The sequence below is a fragment of the Anolis sagrei genome, chromosome X, assembly GCF_037176765.1.
Source record: "Anolis sagrei isolate rAnoSag1 chromosome X, rAnoSag1.mat, whole genome shotgun sequence".
NCBI lineage: Eukaryota > Metazoa > Chordata > Lepidosauria > Squamata > Dactyloidae > Anolis > Anolis sagrei.
Window position 1 is genome coordinate 42,858,333 of NC_090034.1, and position 21,744 is coordinate 42,880,076.

Here is a 21,744-nt window from a genome sequence, read left to right on the forward strand (position 1 = left end):
TTGGATTTTAATCAGCAATGGGGAGGGATGCAATCTTGCCCTTCCCAGTAGATTCAGAGAAAAGCAAACTACTGTATGTTTTAACCTGTTTTTAATTTTGAGCAGGGCGGGGGTTACAGCTCAATTAAAAGGCTAAGGAAAATGTATTTGTCATCCAGGCTCCACAAATGGCTTAAAGCTTCAAAACAATCCATTATAGGTGTAAAAGGCCAACAACAATAGGGAACCAGAGCGCAGTGAAAAGCAAAACAGGCCACAGCAAAGCAGTAATGAAATTCCCAGAAGCCGTCCAAAGCACAAAGATTTGCATGAGCCGGTGGAAAATCAGCAGGGAGGATGCTGATCAAACTTCCCTTGGAAATTGGGAGGAAGAAAACACATCTCCCAGAGGAGCAGTCATGTTAGATTGGTGCAGCAGAAGAAAAAATACAAGAAAAACTATAAAAGGGATGGTTATTAGTCTACTTACTAGGGTAAGCAAGGCCGGGGGATGTCGTTTGGATCTGTAGTTTGGTGAAGCACTGGGACTCTGGCAGAGGCAGCCACAAATCTTGCAAAACTACAACTCCAATGACACCAATGCATTGAGTTCAAATGGTGCCAAACTGAATTCTGCAGTGTAGTAGAATGTCCATTCTCACAGGTAGCAAAACGTTTGTTGCCAGCACTGAGCAAGTCCAAAAGAATTAACTTACTTCTTGATGAACTAGTTCATAACAAAGGCATTCGGACCACAGTTGACATAACTTTAACCCACCTCCTATTACTGCCCATCGAGCAATAAGGAGAGATGGGTAAGAATCATAGAGTTGGAAGAGACCTTGTGGGCCATCCAGTCCAACCCCCTGCCAAGAAGCAGAAAAATAAAATAATAATAACAATTATTATTATTATTATTTGTAAGACTTTGAGAGAGGAATGAGAATCATGTAGCTAATGGTCCTTGAAAAGTGATGATGATAGTTATTGCTGCCCTTTGAAGTCTCCAGCACTAGTAAACGGGTTCCAGAGACTGGCAGTATTTTTAGATTATAACTTGCTTTAAAAACTACACATCTATGTATAACCTACTACTACATAACTAAGTACAGGCTAAAAATAACAATGTGAGCACAAGAATTGAACTCACAAATAAACACACTTGCCCAAAACACAAGACTAACAGGCAAAACAAGGCCTAATCTGCAAAACTAACTCCCTGCCTGGTGGTTATGTCTCCCATTAGTCTGCTTCCCTTAAATGATATTATGCAGTCCCCTTATCTACTTTTAATTCATAAATCTCATAATTGATTCACAGCTCTGGAGCTGGGAACAATGGATCATTGGGAGGCCACATGTGGCCCATTGCTCTTACTTACTTTGATTCTTGTGTAGAAGAGGCATTTTTGCAGGTGTTGCTTTCCAAGCAGCCAGATAACAAGCAACACCTGTTGAAACTCCTTCTTAAACACAACTGTTAAATCATAGAATCATAGAATTGGAAGAGACCTCATGGGCCATCCAGTCCAACCCCCTGCCAAGAAGCAGGAAAATTGCATTCAAAGCACCCCCAACAGATGGCCATCCAGCCTCTGTTTAAAAGCGTCCATAGAAGGAGCCTCCATCACACTTTGGGATAGAGAGTTCCACTGCTGAACAGCTCTCACGGTCAGAAAGTTCTTCCTAATGTTCAGGTGGAATCTCCTTTCCTGTAGTTTGAAGCCATTGCTCTGCGTCCTAGTCTCCAGGGCAGCAAAAAACAAGCTTGCTCCCTCCTCCCTATGACTTCCCCTCACATATTTATACATGGCTATCATGTCTCCTCTGAGTCTTCTCCTCTTCTCTCTAAATGGACAGGGATCCCCATGTTAGTTGCCCAGTAGAGAGGAATGGCTGACTCAAGGCTCAGTTTTATTTTATTCGCGAGCAAACAAGAGTTTGGTCCCCAAAATCCCTGGTTAACTCTGGATGCATCTATACCAGGTATCCTCAAACTATCCTCCAGCTATTTGGGTCTCCAACTCCCAGAAGCCCTAATGAGCTTGTTCAATTGTCAGGAATTCTGGGAGTTGAAGGCCCAAACAGCTGGAGGGTCGCAGTTTGAGAATGCCTGATCTATACTATAGAATCAATACAGCTTGACATCACTTGAACTGCTATGGCTCAATGATGCAGAATGCTGGGAATTGGTTTGACAGTCTTCGGCCTTTTTTGCCCCAAAGTGATGGGTGCCTCCCCAAATTACATCTCCCGTATTCCCACAGGTATCGAGCTCAATTCATTCCACAGTGTAGACGCACCATCATTGTTCAAGGGCCAATCCTTCATTAGTAGCTTATGGAAGAGCACCATCCACAGAAAGCGGGAGTAATCAGGCAGTTCAGGAAAATACTTCCACATCTTTCCAATGTGTTCCTTACTAAACTCCAGCCCAAAGAATGCAGTGCATGCTTCAGTATCTCTAAAACACGGAGTGTCCACCGACAGCATAGCAGAAGGCATCTTTGGTCAACATCACTTTCTATCGCAGCACTAGTTTCTTGCGTTTCATTTTCTGTCTTTCAGCCCGCAGGCTTTTCTTTTAACAAATGGAAAGGGGACTAAACGAATGAAGGTAAATTTAAAAGTGTCACACCAGGTTAAGCTAAGCTAGACACAGTGGATAAAAGTCAATAAAAACTCATTACTTGGATGAGAAGATTTGCTAGTTTCCAAGTCTCAGCCTCTAGATCAGTGGTTCTCAACCTTCCTAATGCCACAATGTCTTAATATCATTCCTCATGTTGTGGTGACCCTCAACCATAACATTATTTTCGTTGCTACTTCATAACTGTAATTTTGTTACTATTATGAATTGTAATGTAAATATCTGATATGCAGCATGTATTTTCATTTACAGGACCAAATTTGGCACAAATAATACCCGATACGCCCAAATTTTAATACTGGTGGGGTTGATTTTGTCATTTGAGAGTTGTAGTTGCTGGGATTTATACTGTAGTTAACCTACAAATCAAAGAGCATTCTGAACTCCACCAGCGATGGCATTGAACCAAACTGGCACACAGAACTCCCATGACCAACAGAAAATACTGGAATGGTTTAGTGGGCATTGACCTTGAATTTTGGAGGTGTAGTTCAACAACATCCAGAGAGCACTGTGGACTCAAACAATGATGGATCTGGACCAAACTTGGCATGAATATTCAATATGTCCAAATGTGAACATTGGTGGAATTTGAGAAAATAGACCTTAATATTTGGGAGTTGTAGTTGCTGGGATTTATAGTTCACCTACAGTCATACAGCCCCTTGAACCCCATCAACAATATCAGTCCCATGTCACGTGGGCGCTTTTCCCCGTGCCCTGAAGGGACTCGCTGGTGCAAGCCTCCTTCCAGCCTCATATGCTCTCCCTTGCCCGCAAATGCGCATCACACTGCCATGTGCTGAGCACTCCTGCTCTCCCCTCCCTGGAGTAATCCCAAGAATCCCAATTAAACAGCTCAGGGGAAGGTCTCAGGGGCTCACATGTCTTTACACTAATGCACAGAGCATGGGAAATAAACAAGACGAACTCTAACTTTTAGCACAACACCACAAATATGATATCATAGGCATTACGGAAACCTGGTGGGATGACTCCTATCGCTGGAATGTACACCATGTCCAGATCCATGTCAGGATCCAGTTTCCGGGGCCTAGGCTTTGGCGCCGAAAACTAGACTCCTGACGCTTCACTCAGATAAGGACCCTGCAGCTGGTGGCCTTGGAGGAAGGCAGTTACTTGGTGGTGGGAAATTTTGCGCGGGGTTTTGGGTCTGGCGGGAATCCACTCTTTGAACGGGTGGGAGTGTATATAAGGGGTTGCCTGTTGCGGCCAGGCAATCCCGGCTTTTCCTGTGTCTATGCATCCGATAGTAAAGGTCTTTGTTTGATTACGATGGAAGTCTCGTGTCATCATTGAACCGGCTGCCGTAAGCTGACATCAAGGGCTATAACCTCTTTCACAGAAACCGAACAAAGGGGAGAGGAGGTGGAGTAGCCTTATATGTCAAAAGCTGTTATGCTGCAGAAGAGATGCAAGAGAGCAATCTGGGAAGCCAGCTTGAAAGCATCTGGATAAGAATCAAGGGAACTGGGACTCAAAAAGATGTCGTTGTAGGCGTCTACTACAGACAACCAAGCCAGGAGGAAGAACTTGATGAAGTCTTCTGCCAACAGTTGACAAAACAGGCACAGAGAAGAGATGTAGTAGTCATGGGCGATTTCAACTATCCCAATATTTGCTGGAAAACAAACTCAGCCAAGAGTACAAGATCCAACAAATTCCTCGCTTGCCTTGCAGACAGTTTCATTGTCCAGAAGGTAGAAGAGGCAACAAGGAGGTTGGCTACTCTTGATCTCATCCTAACAAATGCGGAGGACCTGATTGATGCGGCTGAAGTGGTCGGATCCTTAGGGGCAAGTGACCATGTGCTCCTGCAATTTGAGGTACAAAGGAAGGCTGAAACTAAGACAAGTCAAACCCGCATTTTGGACTTTAGGAGAGCTGATTTCTGAAAAATGAAGGAAACACTGAGCAGCATTCTGTGGACACAGATACTAAAAGATAAGGGAGTTACGGATGGATGGGAATTTCTCAGGAGTGAAATACTCAAGGTATAATTGCAAACTGTGCCAACAAAGAGAAAAAATAGGACAAGTGCAAAGAAGCCAAAATGGATGTCCAAAGAACTTCTAACTGTGCTAAAACACAAAAGAGACATGCACAAGAAATGGAAAAAGGGAGAAATCACCAAAGAAGAATTCAAACAAATAGCCAACACCTGTAGGGAAAAGGTCCGCAAGGCTAAAGCACAAAACGAGCTCAGGCTTGCCAGGGACATTAAAAACAATACAAAGGGCTTCTTTTCTTATGTCAGTAGAAAAAGGAGAAACAAGGAGGTGATAGGGCCTCTTCGAGGAGAAGATGAGGCAATGCTGATAGGGGGTAGGGAAAAGGCAGAATTACTTAATGCCTCTTTGCCTCGGTCTTCTCACAAAAAGAAAGTCATCTTCAACCTCAGCAAGATGGAGTGGGTGAGGGATTAGAGGACATCCAACCCCAAATTGGGAAACAAGTCATCCAGGAATACCTGGCCGCTCTAAATGAGTTCAAGTCCCCAGGGCCAGATAAACTACACCCAAGAGTACTGAAGGAACTAGCGGAAGTCATTTCGGAACCATTGGCAATCATCTTTGAGAGTTCTTGGAGAACAGGAGAAGTTCCAGCAGACTGGAGGAGAGCCAATGTGGTCCCAATCTTCAAGAAGGGAAAAAAAGGATGACCCAAACAATTACCGTCCGGTCAGCCTCACGTCGATACCAGGCAAGATTCTGGAAAAGATTATTAAGGAAGTGGTCTGCAAACACTTAGAAACAAATGTGGTCATCGCTAATAGTCAACATGGATTTATCAAAAACAAGTCATGCCAGACCAAACTGATCTCTTTTTTCGATAGAGTTACAAGCTGGATAGATGCGGGGAATGCCGTGGATGTAGCGTACCTGGATTTCAGTAAGGCCTTTGACAAGGTCCCCCATGACCTTCTGGCAAACAAACTAGTCCAATGTGGGCTAGGCAAAACTACGGTGAGGTGGATCTCATCTTCATCCTGGAAAGAAGTGAAGAGCGGAGTGCTGCGGGGTTCCGTCCTGGGCCCGGTCCTGTTCAACATCTTTATTAATAACTTAGATGAAGGGCTAGAAAGCATGATCATCAAGTTTGCAGACAACACCAAATTGGGAGGGATAGCCAAAATTCCAGAAGACAGGAGCAGAATTCAAAACGATCTTGACAAATTAGAGAGATGGGCCAAAACTAACAAAATGAAGTTCAACAGTGACAAATGCAAGATACTCCACTTTGGCAGGAAAAACGAAATGCAAAGATACAAAATGGGGGATGCCTCGCTCGAGAGCAGTACATGTGAAAAAGATCTTGGAGTCCTCGTGGACAACAAGTTAAACATGAGCCAACAATGTGATGTGGCGGCAAAAAAACCCAATAGGATTTTGGCCTGCATCAATAGGAGCATAGTGTCTAGATCTAGGGAAGTAATGCTACCCCTCTATTCTGCTTTGGTTAGACCACGCCTGGAATATTGTGTCCAATTCTGGGCACCACAATTCAAGAGAGAAATTGACAAGCTGGAATGTGTCCAGAGGAGAGCGAATAAATGATCAAGGGTCTGGAGAACAAGCCCTATGAGGAGCAGCTTAACGAGCTGGGCATGTTTAGTCTGAAGAAGAGAAGGATGAGAGGAGATATGATAGCCATGTATAAATATGTGAGAGGAAGCCACAGGGAGGAGGGAGCAAGCATGTTTTCTGCTTCCATGGAGATTAGGACGCGGAACAATGGCTTCAAACTACAAGAAAGGGGATTCCATCTGAACATGAGAAAGAACTTCCTGACTGTTAGAGCCGTTCAGCAGTGGAACTCTCTGCCTCGGAGTGTAGTGGAGGCTCCTTCTTTGGAAGCTTTTAAACAGAGGCTGGATGGCCATCTGTCAGGGGTGATTTGAATGCAATATTCCTGCTTCTTGGCAGGGGGTTGGACTGGATGGCCCATGACGTCTCTTCCAACTCTTTGATTCTATGATTCTATGAGTCTCAGAAACAGCCCTCTCCTTGGCTGAGAGGCCAGCTGAGAGGCCGGCCAATCACAGTAGGAGGAGGGCATTTGGTGGGAAGATTCACTGTCTTTTTCCAAAAAGGAAGAGAAGGGCAGATCTTCAGCCTTCTCTGCCTAAGACCATCAGAAATATGTGTTTTCTGATAGGCTTTGGCGACCCCCCCCATGACCCCCCCAGGGGGTCCGACCCCCAGGTTGAGAAATGCTGCTCTAGATGAGCAAGATTTGGTGTGATGGCCAAGTCATATAGGACTTGGACAGTTAGAATCAGCAGTTTGAACTCTGACAGAGCTGGACCAGAAATAAGTGGATTTTTATTATTATGGGATAGCTGAATTCAGGATTTTAGGTAGGATTCAGACAAAGCAGACATTTGACCACTGACCTACTGCCCCTTCCTCAGACCACTGGGCAACGCCTTATATTTCCTCAGAGTAGGAGTCTGCCTAGCTCAGTCTTCTCAATGTTGGATTAGGAATCTGGGAGGCCTGGGAAACTCAGAGGGTGACCTTGGACGATTCACACTCTCTCAACTTCAGAGGAAAACAATAGAAAATCTCCTTTGAATAAATTATGGCAGGAAAAACAGAGGTTTGCTATACATCAGAGCTGACTTGAAGGAATGAACAATGCAAAACAAAACCACATGTGACAACACAGACCTCTACTCAAAACGATCTTGACAGATTAGAGAGATGGGCCAAAACTAACAAAATGAAGTTCAACAGTGACAAATGCAAGATACTCCACTTTGGCAGAAAAAATGAAATGCAAAGATACAGAATGGGGGACGCCTGGCTCGAGAGCAGTACGTGTGAAAAAGATCTTGGAGTCCTCGTGGACAACAAGTTAAACATGAGCCAACAATGTGATGTGGCGGCAAAAAAAGCCAATGGGATTTTGGCCTGCATCAATAGGAGCATAGTGTCTAGATCTAAGGAAGTAATGCTACCCCTCTATTCTGCTTTGGTTAGACCACATCTGGAATATTGTGTCCAATTCTGGGCACCACAATTCAAGAGAGATATTGACAAGCTGGAATGTGTCCAGAGGAGGGCGACTAAAATGATCAAGGGTCTGGAGAGCAAGCCCTATGAGGAGCGGCTCAAGGAACTGGGCATGTTTAGCCTGAAGAAGAGAAGGCTGAGAGGAGATATGATAGCCATGTATAAATATGTGAGAGGAAGCCACAGGGAGGAGGGAGCAAGCTTGTTTTCTGCTTCCTTGGAGACTAGGACGCGGAACAATGGCTTCAAACTACAAGAGAGGAGATTCCATCTGAACATTAGGAAAAACTTCCTGACTGTGAGAGCCGTTCAGCAGTGGAACTCTCTGCCCCGGAGTGTGGTGGAGGCTCCTTCTTTGGAAGCTTTTAAGCAGAGGCTGGATGGCCATTTGTCAGGGGTGATTTGAATGCAATATTCCTGCTTCTTGGCAGGGGGTTGGACTGGATGGCCCACGAGGTCTCTTCCAACTCTTTGATTCTATGATTCTATGATTCTATGATTCTTTATTCCCCTGCCACATGCTTTTCTTAGTTTCAGGAGCCTGGTTTAGGAGAAGGGGAGTTGGAAACCTTTGCCGGTCCTTTGTCAATCAACTTGCAGATCCAGTGGGTTGTTGGGTACCTTCGAGTTGTGTCTGACTTAGGGTGACCCTAAGACAAGCTTTGTTGTTGTTCTGGTTTGCCTTCATTTCCACCTTATGCCAGGCCTAACTGGCATCACTGGGTTTCTTGGCAAGATTTGTTGGGGGGGGGGGGGGGGCAGACGGGCCTACGGTTGCCCAGTGAGTTTCCATGGCTGAGTTAGGATTCGAACCCTGGCCACCTTTTGAGTCTGGGACTCGAAAGGTGCCGTTTGCACACAGTGTAAACCATGTTTCCAGTTTCTATTCTGACAAAGAAAAATTTGTTTGAAAGCTGCCATTGCACCCTTTGGAAGAAGAGCCTTGAGGAAGTGGGAACCAGAGCAGGCTCAGGTTGACCAACTTCCTTTTGCCCAACTGGGGCAGCATCAGCTGAACGGTGTTGCTGACAAACACATTTCCTGTGTGCCAAATGCGTGGACCCATTGCAGAAGGACAGAAAGGCACAGAGGGGGGAAATATTACAGGTTGGGGTTGCGCTATCACTGAAGCCACATCCTTCCCCAGTCTAGCCTCCCCAAGAGCAGGCTAGACTGCAAAAGAAATGTTTTTTTTTTTAAAGGTCTATAAACAAAAGTCAAAGGACAGAAGGGAAGGGCAATTGCTCTCCATACTCACAGCCGGTCTTGTTGGCCAGCTCCCGGATTTCTTCTGACATAGAGTGGGAAGAACCCATTGCTCTGACACTGTGGGTGCAGCTTCTGCAAAATCCACTTAACTCCCAAGTTGGGCCCAGAGGGGAGGGATGGTGGTGGTGGTGATGATGATGGACCCCTGGAAGGAGGACAAGTTGGAGAGAGCAATGGACCGGGCCACCCAAATAAGGGCTGACAGCAGGTGCCGTCTCTCAGCGGAATCTGCCAGACTTGTGTGCACTGTGCAGTGGCGGAGTTTAAATCTTGAGGAAGCATGAGCCACTGATGATAATGTGCACAGAAAGAGAGACAGAGGACAGTGTGGCTTCCTCAGGGTCCAAGAGCCCTCCTGGTTCGCCTCAATGAGGAAGACCGACCCACTCGCTCTCCATCCTCACCCGGTTTGGGAATCCCACGGTTCCTGTTTGGCAGCCATCCAGAGACAGCACTTGTAATGAGGAAAGCTGCCACCACACTGCATGCAACACGGCAGAGAATTACCCAAGGTGTTCAGCTAAGTTTCGCCAAAGAAGCAGATTGTCAAACTGTGGAGGGAGGAAAGATCTAGTTGCCTAAAGGTTGCCCTCTGTTCTCTTTCAATACTAAGCACATCTAGATTCCACCCAGGGCCGACTTTACCATGCTCAGGATGGAGGGTCTAACTTCAAATGGCATCGCAGATGGATGGGCAGAAGAGAAGGTGGCCTTGATATGGTTGAATGTATTTGATACAGACCTAGAATTGGAAGACCTCCTGGGCCATTCAGTCCAACCCCCTTCTGCCAGGCAGGAAAATATAATCAAAGCATTCCCAACAGATGGCCATCGTCTCTATTTAAAAATCTCCAAAGGAGACTACTAGACTCCAAGGCAGCATTTCCCACCATCAGAAGGCTCTTATCTTCAGGAGGTTCTTCCTCACTTCTAGGTGGAATCTCTTTTCCTGCAGCTTGGATCCAGTGCGGCGTGTCCCAGTCTACCTCCTCCTCAATTTGACAGTTTTTGAAGTATTTAAACTTGGCTCTCACTGACCAACCAATTCCAGGCAGCATCATTCAAAGAGATGGCTTGCCCAAAAAGGTAATCTGACCTGAAACAAAACTTGATTTACTTGTCATACTGCCCTAATAGCTAGTGAAGTGCAGTCTGTTTCTCTCTGTGTGTGTGCCTTCAAATGGGCTGTTGAATTCCATAGGGTTTTCTAAGGCAACAAATCTTCAGAGGTGAATTTGGCCTGCTTCTTCCTCTGAAATATACAGCGCTACATATTTTTTGCAGGTACTATCCAGGGTTGACCCTGCTTAACTTCCATGATCGGTATCTGGTGCCTTTAGGGTATTTAAGCTGTTAGGAAATTGAAGTAATACTCTCAAATGGTCCCTTAGCTGGTTCCTGTATATATGTCTCCGTATTCATCTCCACAAGACACTAACAAGGTTTCTTAGCATCTTTGCTACTTAGCTAAGTAGATATACAATTATGTTAACTAAAAGGGGATATAAGTTTCTGGCTAATTGTTCTGGCAGAGCTTAGAACAACCAAGAATTTTTGAGGCACAAATATCCATAATTTTGCCTTGATGGGTCACTATAAAATGGTAACAACCCCTTGTTCAGCTGACTTCACAGTAGAATTTGTGGCATTTTCTTACTTTTTGATTCCAGGCATAGGAACCTCACATTATTATCAGAGATCTCGTTTTCATTTTCCCACCCCACTTTTTTTTCCTTTTATGTAAGTTTTTCTCCAGATCGCCTGATTTTTTTTTAACAGCAACTCCCAGCATTCCACATCATTTTCTATGTTGGCAAGGACAGATGAGACTTAAGGTTCAGCCATACCTGAAGGGTTACATCTTCTTTGCTTCTGTTTTGACATTCTGGCTATCAAATAAAATGTACATTCTGTCATTAATAAATGCAGTAAATATCCAAGCCTCCTTTGAATCAGTGCAGGCAACTCAGGCTGGCAAATGTTCCTAAAAAAAAAACAGACAAGAGAAGGGCAGGGACGTCCAAGCCAGGGATGATGGAAAGCAGGGGGTCAAAGTCATTTGAGAGAAAAGTTCACTGCGGCACTCCTGTCTAGCCATTCCCTCTGTATCTGTCTCTCCCCCGCCCTGACATTTTCTGATTCTTGCTCTTTAGAATGAAAAATCTTGTTTCAGGAGAACCCCAAGAAACTAGGAGATGAGCCAGCCTGTGCCAGGCTGCCAAGAACTTGTCCTTTGCGATTTGCTTGTTGGCCCCCTGCCCAGCTGTCAAAAGAGGATTCGCGTACATAGTGTGGCTGGTGCAAAAAATCTGAAAAACAGCTTTGCAGATATTTCTTTTGGTTGGGATACCTCTTACTTTGCAGAGGAAAGCCCTTTGTTGGTTGTGATGCCAGAGGACACCCCTTTGAAAGCATCCTCTGCCTGCAATCCTGGTTGAATAGTAAGGCACTCTAAGAAGCTGCTTTCAAGATGCCCCCCGGGTTTTCTTGCCTTCTCCCACTTTCCTGTTCTTTTCTTCAGCCCAGATGCAGGCAAGCATCTTCCTCATTCACCTTGCCACTTTGCCCAGACTTTGACAAAGCTTGTCCACACATATCCTGTGAAATCTTGGGCGGGTACATCAACATGATGCAGACATGAGAAGGACTTTTGCGCTCTAGGCCAGCGTTTCTCAACCTGGGGGTCAGGACCCCTGGGGGGGATCACGAGGGGGTTTCAGAGGGGTCGCCAAAGACCATCAGAAAACATATATTTCTGATGGTCTTAGGAACCCCTTTGGTAGAAAATCTCTCTGCCTGTCCTTCTCTTCCTATATGGAAACACACGGTTAATCCTCCCACCAAAAGCCCTCCTCCTGCTGTGATTGGCCTGCCTATCAGTCAAGGGGAAGGAGGGGAGAGCAGGCGGGGTTATCGCATGGTAGTATGGTGCACATGTGCTGGTGAAGGAGAGCACATGAGGCTGGACGGAGGCTCAGGCCACCGAGTCTCTTCAAGGCATGGGGGCACTGTGTAGGAAATCTGGCCCAATTCTGTTGTTGGTGGGATTCAGAATGCTCTTTGATTATTGGTGAACTAGAAAACCCAGCAACTACAACTCCCAAATGTCAAGGTCTATTTTCCCCCAAATTCCACCAGTGTTCACATTTGGACATATTGAGTGTTTTTGCCAAGTTTGGTCCAGATCCATCATTGTTTGAGTCCACAGTGCTCTCTGGATGTTGGTGAACTACAACTCCAAAACTCAAGGTCAATGCCCACCAAATCCTTCCAGTATTTTCTGTTGGTCATGGGAGTTCTGTGTGCCAAGTTCGGTTCAATACCATCATTGGTGGAGTTCAGAATGCCCTTTGATTGTAGGTGAACTATAAACCCTAGAAACTACAACTCCCAAATGACAAAATCAATCTCCCCAACCCTACCAGTATTCAAATATGGATGTATTGGGTATTTCTGCCATATTTGGTCCAGTGAATGAAAATACATGCTGCATATCAGATATGTACATTACGATTCATAACAGTAGCAAAATTACAGTTATGAAGTAGCAACAAAAATAATGTTATGGCTGGGGGTCACCACAACATGAGGAACTGTATTAAGGGGTCGCAGCATTAGGAAGGTTGAGAACCACTGGTCTAAGGAGTCTAAGGGGACATTCCTGCTCCTCCTTCTTCCCCCTTTTATCCTCATAAGACCCCTGTGAAGTAGGCCAGATAAGTGATAGTCATATGAGCTTTAATTGATTAATAGGTTGAGTAAGTTTGAATGGGGGAACAATATGCCTAAAGTATAATTTTATGGGTGGGGGTCACCACAACATGAGAAAGGGGAATAATGGGGTCGCGGCATTAGGAAGGTTGAGAAACACTGCTCTAGGTGTAGGTCACTGTCTCCTGCCACTAGTTCCTAAATCGAGGTCCTGAGATGGCGAAAAAAGCCTTTTTCTAAAATAGGAAGTGGCTTTGGACATTTCCTGTTGCTAAGAAAAGTTTCTACTGAAACTAAAAATGATCTGAGGGTCTCCCAAAATGTGATGAAAATGCTCCCATGGCAGACATGACCAGTCTATTTGTACACAGAAGTGCCTTCCACATGTTTGGCGGAGTCTTCTCCCAAACAAACTGTGCACAGGATAGATGCATTCTTCGTGTGAGGGTCCAAACTGCCTTTATAACTGAATTTTAGCATTGGAAGGGTCCCCACAGGCCATTCAGTCTAATCCTACTGCTAAATCCATTTCTTGAAGATTTCATTTAGGATACTTCTGATTGATAGTACCCAAGGCTCAACTAGAGGTCTTGGTGGTCCACTTTTGCCAGTCTGCTCCAGAAAGCAGTGTCACCGAGCCAACTCCAAAACCTTCAAGACTGCTTCCTCTATTAGAAGTGACCATTTATGTTCTTATCACATTATACTCCTATCAATGCAACTCCAGATTTATAAAATGTACTTCTAAGGATGGGAAGATTTCTTGGGCTTATTGCATTTCTCTGAATCGTGTCCTTACATGTTCCTTTCTTCCTTGCTTTATATTTGGTTGATAAGATTTTCTTCCTTTCTGCGTGGGCACGTGTGCATGTATACATAAGTATTTCCCCTGTGCTAACTAAAGCATATTCAGGTAAATCAATATTATACAATTAAAATTGAAAATTTGAAATGAATGCATACATACATCTAGAGCACGTTCCATTTTGCTGGGGAACCCAACTGTTTCTCTTGCCTGTCCCTCAACGGCATTTTACTGCTGTTATTTGAACAGATGCCAGGTTAGCAACAAACTGCAGCAGCAATGCAGTGGCTGTACATTAAAAAAATGAGGAAAAAGAGCAAGGATTGGTAATCTATTTGGACTGGAAAAGCAGCCTACAAAGGGTCATTTGGATGTTTTCAACGGCCCACGCAAAAACAAACTGGGGAAATTGAAAGACATTTGTTCTACTCTTTGGTTTCCCAGCATGGAAGACACATTGAATCCTTGGATATGAGAGGTGGAAGACATCATTTTGCCTAACCTCCTGCTGAGTGCTAGATCTGCAGTGCTGGGAGGCAGCTACAGCATCCTTGACAAATGCTCTCCTGTGAAGGAGAACCTGCTAGCTCTGCACAAGCAGCCCATTCCACGGTCCAATGGCTCTTACAGTTAGGAAGCATCTCCTAAGCATCCCTGCAGTTATCATCCATTGGTTCTGTATTGTATTACATCTCCAGGAGACCAGAGTCCAAATACCACGGAAATTCACTGGGTGACCTTGGGTCCCTCAGTTTCCTCAGGACGATGGAAAACCTACTCTGGTAACAGGGCCAAAGACATTTCTGAGCACATGTGCAAGTGATACAGAAGCTGAACGAGTCACTCTTCCTTACCCTTGGTATTGGAAGAGTCTGGAAAAGTTAGCTCAGTCTACATCATTTTCCATGTTTTGTAGCTTTATGAATCCATAACTATGTTGGAGAAATGCAACAACACTACTGGGAACCAGCAAGGGTTTTCAGACATTCATCAAGGGCTTTCAATGGGCACTAGGCACTCCTGATGCACACTATACACTTGTGAATCTCATTGTGCTCCAGCACTTCCAGGAGTGTTTGGACTACGTAAATGCAGTTGCTGTTAGTATTTTGGCCTGTAGGGGGCATTCTAGTGGGGTGTGTGTGTGTGTGTGTGTGTGTGTGTGTCTGGGGGTGTAATTCAAAAAATTAACTTTCCCACAATCTGGCCAAGGACATGGAACCTGTGCTCTCCAGATTTTGCTTGACTCCCAACTGCAATCAGTCCCACTCAGTACCATTTCCCCATCATTTTGCAAACATAGCCCCTTGTCCCCTCTCATAAAGCATACCAAGATTTAAATGCTACTTGGCTCACAAGAACATCCCCCAAACTAGCAATAAGAAATGAAGGGTTCACAAATATCTCACTATAATATGTGGCAGAGCTGTAAAAAGGCCAAAATAAATTGTAGACAAATTCATGATGTAATCCAAGAAACTCTTAAGAATCAGCTCCAAGTCAGGACTGTTGGTTGATCAAATAAAAGGAATGTGAGAGCATGTTGCAATACACATTAACACTGGTAAGAATGCTCTGCGATCAAAGATGGAAAAAGACAGAAACACTAACTATAGAAGAGCAGACAGTATGTGGGAGCTAATAGAATTGGAGAAATTAACATCTTGATTCAGGATAAATGACTAGACACATTTTTGGAAGAACGGAAGCCTTTCAAATGATGTATATCTGATGGAGAGAAAAAGACTTCATGTACGTTTGGAGATAGAACCTGTTGGGATATTCATTTGTTAATGTAAAAACTAGCAGAAGCAAGCAGCTGTTGGATATAAGGTGGAAGAAAAAACTATAGAGAAACTGACAAAAGGATAGGAGGAATCCTCTTTTAAAACTAATTTATTTATACATGTTTGTATTTTAGATTTACATGTAACTAGAGATGTATGTTGGTGAGAGCAATTGTGTAGTTATGCAACTGATACTCAAGCATGTTTATGTAAGTAAATGCATTGTTGTTTTGTGTTTTTTTCTGTGAAAAGTTTGAATTTAAAAAATAGAATGAGGAAAAAAAAAGAAATGAATACTGTCAAAATATGGAAATCTATCAAGACAAAGTGCTTGATCCAACAACATCATGGTCAGGTAGATTTTTGGAAAGTACAAGGCAACATGTCTGGAGAAGCTGATTTTTGCAACAGCTTGTTGCATTGCACTTTTACAGAGGGGCAAGTTGCAACTACGTTCCTGCTTGGATCTCCAGGCCATGGAAACATCCTGCCTGCTTCTGTATCATCCAGTGCTAGCGTCTTCCCTTCCCGGGGTTCCCGTATCTCGTCTCACCACACACTTGTGGCATGTAAACTTCCTCTTCTTATCAGCAAAGCCCTCAGCTCTGGGCACAATGTTGCAACTCAGCACGCAAATACAGATAGGGAAAAAACACATGCCGATGAAGCCACGAGTCAATCAGCCCTTCTCTGAGCAGCCGATTCTCCATTCAAAGAGGAGGGAAGGGGCCCTACAAGCTTTGTCCTCTGAAGAGTCTCACAAGAATATATTTAAAAGGGTTATGGCACTGTAACTAATACTATATAGAGAAGCAACATAGTAGGTAGCATATGTAGCCATGACTTAAGAGATCTTGCATCACAGCCTACATTTTGTAACTTTATGAACCTGTAGTTATGTTGAACTTTTGTAATGTAGACTGTTAGCGAGTTGTGAAAATGTGCGTCTGGGCACCTGTAAGAGGACATTGGGCACGTCTGATACACATTGGGATTATCTGATTCACAGTGGTGCCCAGGTACATCAGGCCTTGGCACATCAGTCTCACCACTGACTACCATTGTATAATTTATATCTGTACATTATAACTTTATGACAACCCCTAGGTGAATATATTGTGAGACAACTCCCTTTAGTTTAGCACACATGAAAGTTCACTTAGGAAGATGTAAGTCCCAGGCAAAATGCCAGTCCAGCTTCTTATCTCGTTCAGCCCAGAAGCTCACTGGGTGACCTTAGGTCAGTCACACTCACAGGTCTGTTACAACGACGAAATGGGTGATCATGATAACGACAAAACATATTTAGCAATAGATGTATTTGTTCTATTTGGCAATGGATATCAGGGTTTGTTTGTTTTGGGTGGGGGAGGTTAAAGTAACAAAAGAACACATTTCATACAGTATCCTCTGAACCGATGTAAACACGTTTTTACTTGGTCCGATTTTATATTGCTCTTTTCCTCTTGCTGTATGGAAATGTATAATAGGGATTCTTCCCTCATGGCGTTTTTAAAAAGGAATGAGTTATTTGAGAATCATCTATGTTTTTGAAGCCTATCCGCGATTTGGAACTCACAAAATTTGACATGTTTTGCTCAGGAGACAGCATGTTCTGTGCAGAAAATATTTCTATGCACTTTCACAGGGAGAACTCCAACAATTCTACACAGTGTTTGATAAATGAAACAGGCAGGACTTATCTCTAGTGATCTACCTATGTAAAAAAAAGGTCAAAAGCTCCTTTCCAGCATCAATGGGAAGGGAGACATCTAGACATAGGGGGCTTTGTATAGCCAAATATGAGTCAACAAAAGATTTGACTGATGGATGTACCATCTGTATATGGATTTTTCTATTTTTCCATACATGAGGATATGGACAAGAAGCCACTATCAATCTCTCAGAGAAGCCCAAACTGTTAGAAATACAACAGACCTTGGCTGTAGCAACAACTACCTGAGGGCTGACTATTAAATGCCTGTTTTTTGAGGGAGGGTAAAAGACTATCTTGAGTATCTTAGAAGAAGTTGCAGTTAGGTGGGGTGGTAAAAAAGTCCCCTGAACTCTATTTTGTTGTCACTTCTCAAGCAAAGAGTGTGTGATCTGCAAAGAACCACCATGGACTCCTGATGTTCTCTCTCCCGTCAACACCGTTCACCCAATGCTCCTTCTATTTGATCCTCAGTGCAAGACCATGGAAGCTGGGCTGCAGGGAGTGAAATGAGGCTGCGGATGAAAATATCCTTTTGGTTGCAACACTTACCTGCTACTTTAGCCAAGACTGGAGATCCAGATTTATTGCCATTATGTCAAGTTTTGCTGAATGTGTCCATTAATCTACCAAACCTGTTGCTCTGAGGAGTAATTCTAACTGGCAAGGTTGAACACACAATTGTAAGGCTATACCTGTCCTAGTGCAGAACTGCAAAAGGGGATAAAAAAGAAAGCACTTCAGATAACCGTCCTTCCAAGGATCAGTATGCTTTGCTTAGATTTCACTATGAGTTATCTTATATTTAATGTGAGTGCTCAAGGCAGCAGGGCCACTGAGGTTCTGGCATTAACATTTAACCAATTAACCTATCCCTTAAGTGAAGTCACCTAAACATCTGTGCTTTGCTTGTGAGGTTTTCCAAGACATGTAGTCCAGGCTCCTGTTGAAATTGAATACGGAGATAGATACAGTCATCCCTCCACCTTTGACCAAGAAATTAGCTTGTGAATTTCACGTCCTACTGAAACACAAATTTGAAAAAAAAAAGCTGTTGCACTATTCGGGCCTTTGCTCTCTTCCAGTAGGCCTGTTTCAAGGTTTTTAGACCACAATCCTCTGTTGACTTACTTGGGAGTTAAGACCCATTGAACTTAATGGGATTTGCTTTCAAATAAACAAGCTTAGGATCAAGCTGTGCATCAATTAATGGCTCTCTTTGAAAGTCTTATCATCCTTTGTAAGCCTCAGAAAGAAATGTTTGGCAAAAAGTATAAACACAGTGAGAGGTTGGAAACGGGGCCTGAAGTAAGAGGGACAGAAGTTGGACAGGTTGGGAGTAAACAGCTTTATTTTTTTTTAAAGAAACTTAATCATTATTCATGAATTCAAAAACTGCTTTATGAAAGACAGCTAGACCACAGGAACTTTGAAGGCTTGTAATTCACTATGGCTTGGGCTGTTGTGTCAGGTCTATAGTTTGGTAAATCACAGTCACAAGGGCATTTGAAAATAAGTGTTGCGGCAGGGGTCATTATTGGCAATTTACCCAGCAGGCACAGAACTCATTCAGTTTAAAAACAGGGAAATGCCAAATGAAACAAATTTATGGTTGGCTTCAGGAACCCCTTTTGTAGTCCTGTCAAACTCACTGGATAAAAAGTATGAATTGTATATACTCATGTATAAGTATAGAATTTTTAGTTTAAAAAGCAACCCACAAAACTTGTTAAACTTATCTATGGGTCATGTTAAGCACTGTACTTTAACTCTTATATAAAAAAAGGAGCCTTCTTCTTCCCTGAGTCGAGTGGCAAAAGGTGAGACCATAGTTTGACCTATCAGAAGCTAAAGAAATCCCCTACCTCCTCTGCTCTCTCTGGTGTTTCAGGTCATTTTGACTCCCATCTACTCCGAGATGGTCTACTTTGAAAAAGTGATAGCTCCCTTTTTGTTGATAACTCAATACTGTACATTTTTTCAAAAATGAAACCATCTCCTCCTATGAGAGTGCCCTAGACTTATACATGAGTACCTATGGTAGTTCCAGACAGTTAAAGCACGTGCGCACACACACACACATATATACAGTCCATAACATGACAAGATCAACATTTTATTCCATCAAGTGACAAGGGAGGGGAGGAGAGGACCCCACGTTCGAAACTCTCCTGAAAAAATAGGTCATTTTGTGATCAAAACTGCATCTTGAATATTATCTGTACAAATTCTATTTTTAATATACCGTATTAGTTGATTATTATTTATATGCATATATTTATATAGCACCTTTCATATGAACGACAACTTCTAAGTGCTTTGCAAATAGACAGAAATGCGAAGACTAACTTCAAAAGAGGGAGGGACCACAGACAAACATCCGACTACCAGCAGTATAGAGAGGGAAGTAATGCAGCCATGGAGAAAGGTTACACAACCAGGGTTAAGGAAGACGGAGGCCAAGGGCCAAGGGCGAATGTTCTACCATGCTTTGAAGGACCCTGTTGCACACGGAAAAGCTGAGGTTTAATGCATTATTCCCTAACAACATAGTAGCAGCATCTTTCCCAATGAGGTGGGAAAGCTCAGGCTATATATTGCTGAAGTCCTTATCTTGCAGAGGCAAGATCTGGATTCATGGTGTGCAAACTGCATAGAATTTCAGCTTTCTAATTCAACCTCTTCCATATATATCAGGACCTTTCTCTGCATTAGCTGTCTGCATCCCATTTGCCTTTTGATTAACTCTCAATGGGCAAGTAATGTGAATATTTGAATTGCCCCAAGACAGCCATGACCCCCCAACCTTGAGAAAACATACCTATGATCAGTGAGGACGTTCATGACTACTGATTATGCTCTTTTGCTTTCTGCCCTCAGAAGCAGTTTAGGGTAGCACTAGTGGCTGTCTAGATCCAAACAGGACGTTTGCTCACAGAGGCCACAGAGTAACCTGTAGTCTGATACCTTAACCACTATGCTGTGATATTTCAAGTTCCCCCAGGAGACATGGAGAATTCCACAAAGAAATGTGCTGGCTAAACATTATGAAAACACAACATGCAAATCAGCAGCGATCCTGGAAAATAGTGGTTTTGTTGCTAGTAAAAGAAATGTTCAAAACTAAGTTTGTAAAAGTGTATCATTTTATCAGTCACAATATAATTATAACGTACCCGCCGTTCCACGAAGCAAATAATCCCGTAAGTATTGACTGCTCAGAGACACCAATTTTAAAATTACAGGTTTCATAGATTTGCAACGAGTGCTTATAATGTCTAATGAAAGGGAGAGAGGTGTGATCAGCAGTTTTCCCCTGCATGTCTAGCAACCGGTCTGATGGTTGGACTGCAAGCCTGTATTTAACACATATTCTTCAATAACAGGAATGCCAGGTGTTATGCTACCTGTGTTTCTCTAACAGGAGTTCTGCTTGGCAAAAGATGGGCACTTCGTTTCAAGACTGATAGTATTGAATGTCACCGCTCAGATACTCCACTTTAGGGAGGCGGTGAAAGAAGAATCGTATGGCTACTATTTCTTCAAGATAAATATAATAAAAGAATGGCTGTTCTCATCCAACCTGCCCAAAAATATACCATTAGATCATCCTTATTATAGGCAAGGTATATGTGTATGTGGTGGGATGGAAATTCAATAGATTTTGGGAAAGAGGAAGACTGATGTACTCTTCCCCTTTCATGCAGCGGTTCCAGTTTGCTTGAAGTGGGGAATTAGATTAACTTAGTAAATCCTACAGATCTCTGGGTTTCAGTATCATTCTCAAACTTTGGCACTAGACTGCTGGCTGTTGCAAAGAGAAGATATGTGGAAAGAAGAGACCTTACTGATTACTTACAAGACACAAACCTGTAAAATATTGCCAATATGACAGATCATGTCCATACAATGTCAACACGTCACTTTCCAGGCTGTGGAAAACATCCTCAGGTCAAGAAGAAGAGCTCCTAGGGTCTGGGATGGTAAAAAGGATCCGCTACTTTGTACAAAGAGGTCATTTCGGGCAAGTAGCATCTTGCTTCCAGAATTCATGCATTCCACATCATCTTGCTAGCATTGGCAAGCCAGAGGTGAGTGGTTACATTAGAAAACTAGTTGTTGTTAGTTTAGGGGCAAAATAGGGTTTCCTAGTTAAATCAGAGAGCACTTGCTTCCCTGCAATGCCATTTTCGCCACTACTGCATGAAGTCATTTTTTTTCCTCTGCAAAGAAACAAAAGGTTCATTCTTTTTTCTCATATATCTTTTGGACAGCTGTGCATGTCAACTCCAAATCCTCAGGGTATCGAATCTCCAACTCTGTGTTCGCTACATAATGAGTGCCAGCAAACTCTGTGAAGTAGCGGCCAATATCTGGGTGAGGGATTTCGTAAGGCTCCATATTATGCTCCAGGTTCTCTGGAAAGGAAGGGAGAGTGAGTTATATCCCTGATCTGCCTGGACGTTTCTGTCTGATACTATTTGAGGATTCAGTCAAACAGATCTGAGGGCATTCAGTAAGGACCAGTGACATGCTTCTCTTGGAAACTTGAATTTCTGAGCACATTAATGACCAATGTACTTCATAATATATAAAATACATGTAATGAAGATAATGAAGATTCAGCTTTTGCCTCTTCTAAGAAAACTCTTGTGTGAGAGAACCATTTTGAGCAGGGTTTGCATGACTGCCTGCCTGCATGTATATTTATGCCCAAATTAGAGTTGCATATTTTTTCTGAGCTTGAGCTGTGAAAGTACTCCAAATGTAGTCAAGGTACTGTCACAGTCA

General features: G+C 43.3%; 2 protein-coding genes across 5 annotated transcripts in view; both read right to left on the reverse strand.

Moving 5' to 3' along the window:
• TESC (tescalcin) overlaps nucleotides 1–9,330 on the reverse strand; it is a 30,586-nt gene extending 21,256 nt beyond the window's left edge. Inside the window, exon 1 of the mRNA XM_060785478.2 lies at nucleotides 8,926–9,330. Within this exon, the coding sequence (XP_060641461.1) occupies nucleotides 8,926–8,983 (58 nt within the window). The 5' untranslated portion in view covers nucleotides 8,984–9,330. The remainder of the gene's footprint in view (nucleotides 1–8,925) is intronic.
• A 9,718-nt stretch (nucleotides 9,331–19,048) lies between these two features.
• The window catches only part of FBXO21 (F-box protein 21), a 34,716-nt gene continuing 32,020 nt past the window's right edge, over nucleotides 19,049–21,744 (reverse strand). For all 4 annotated transcript variants that reach the window (XM_060785474.2, XM_060785476.2, XM_067473254.1 and 1 more), the window contains one exon: nucleotides 19,049–21,371. In XM_060785474.2, the coding sequence (XP_060641457.2) occupies nucleotides 21,196–21,371 (176 nt within the window). In that variant the 3' untranslated portion in view covers nucleotides 19,049–21,195. The remainder of the gene's footprint in view (nucleotides 21,372–21,744) is intronic.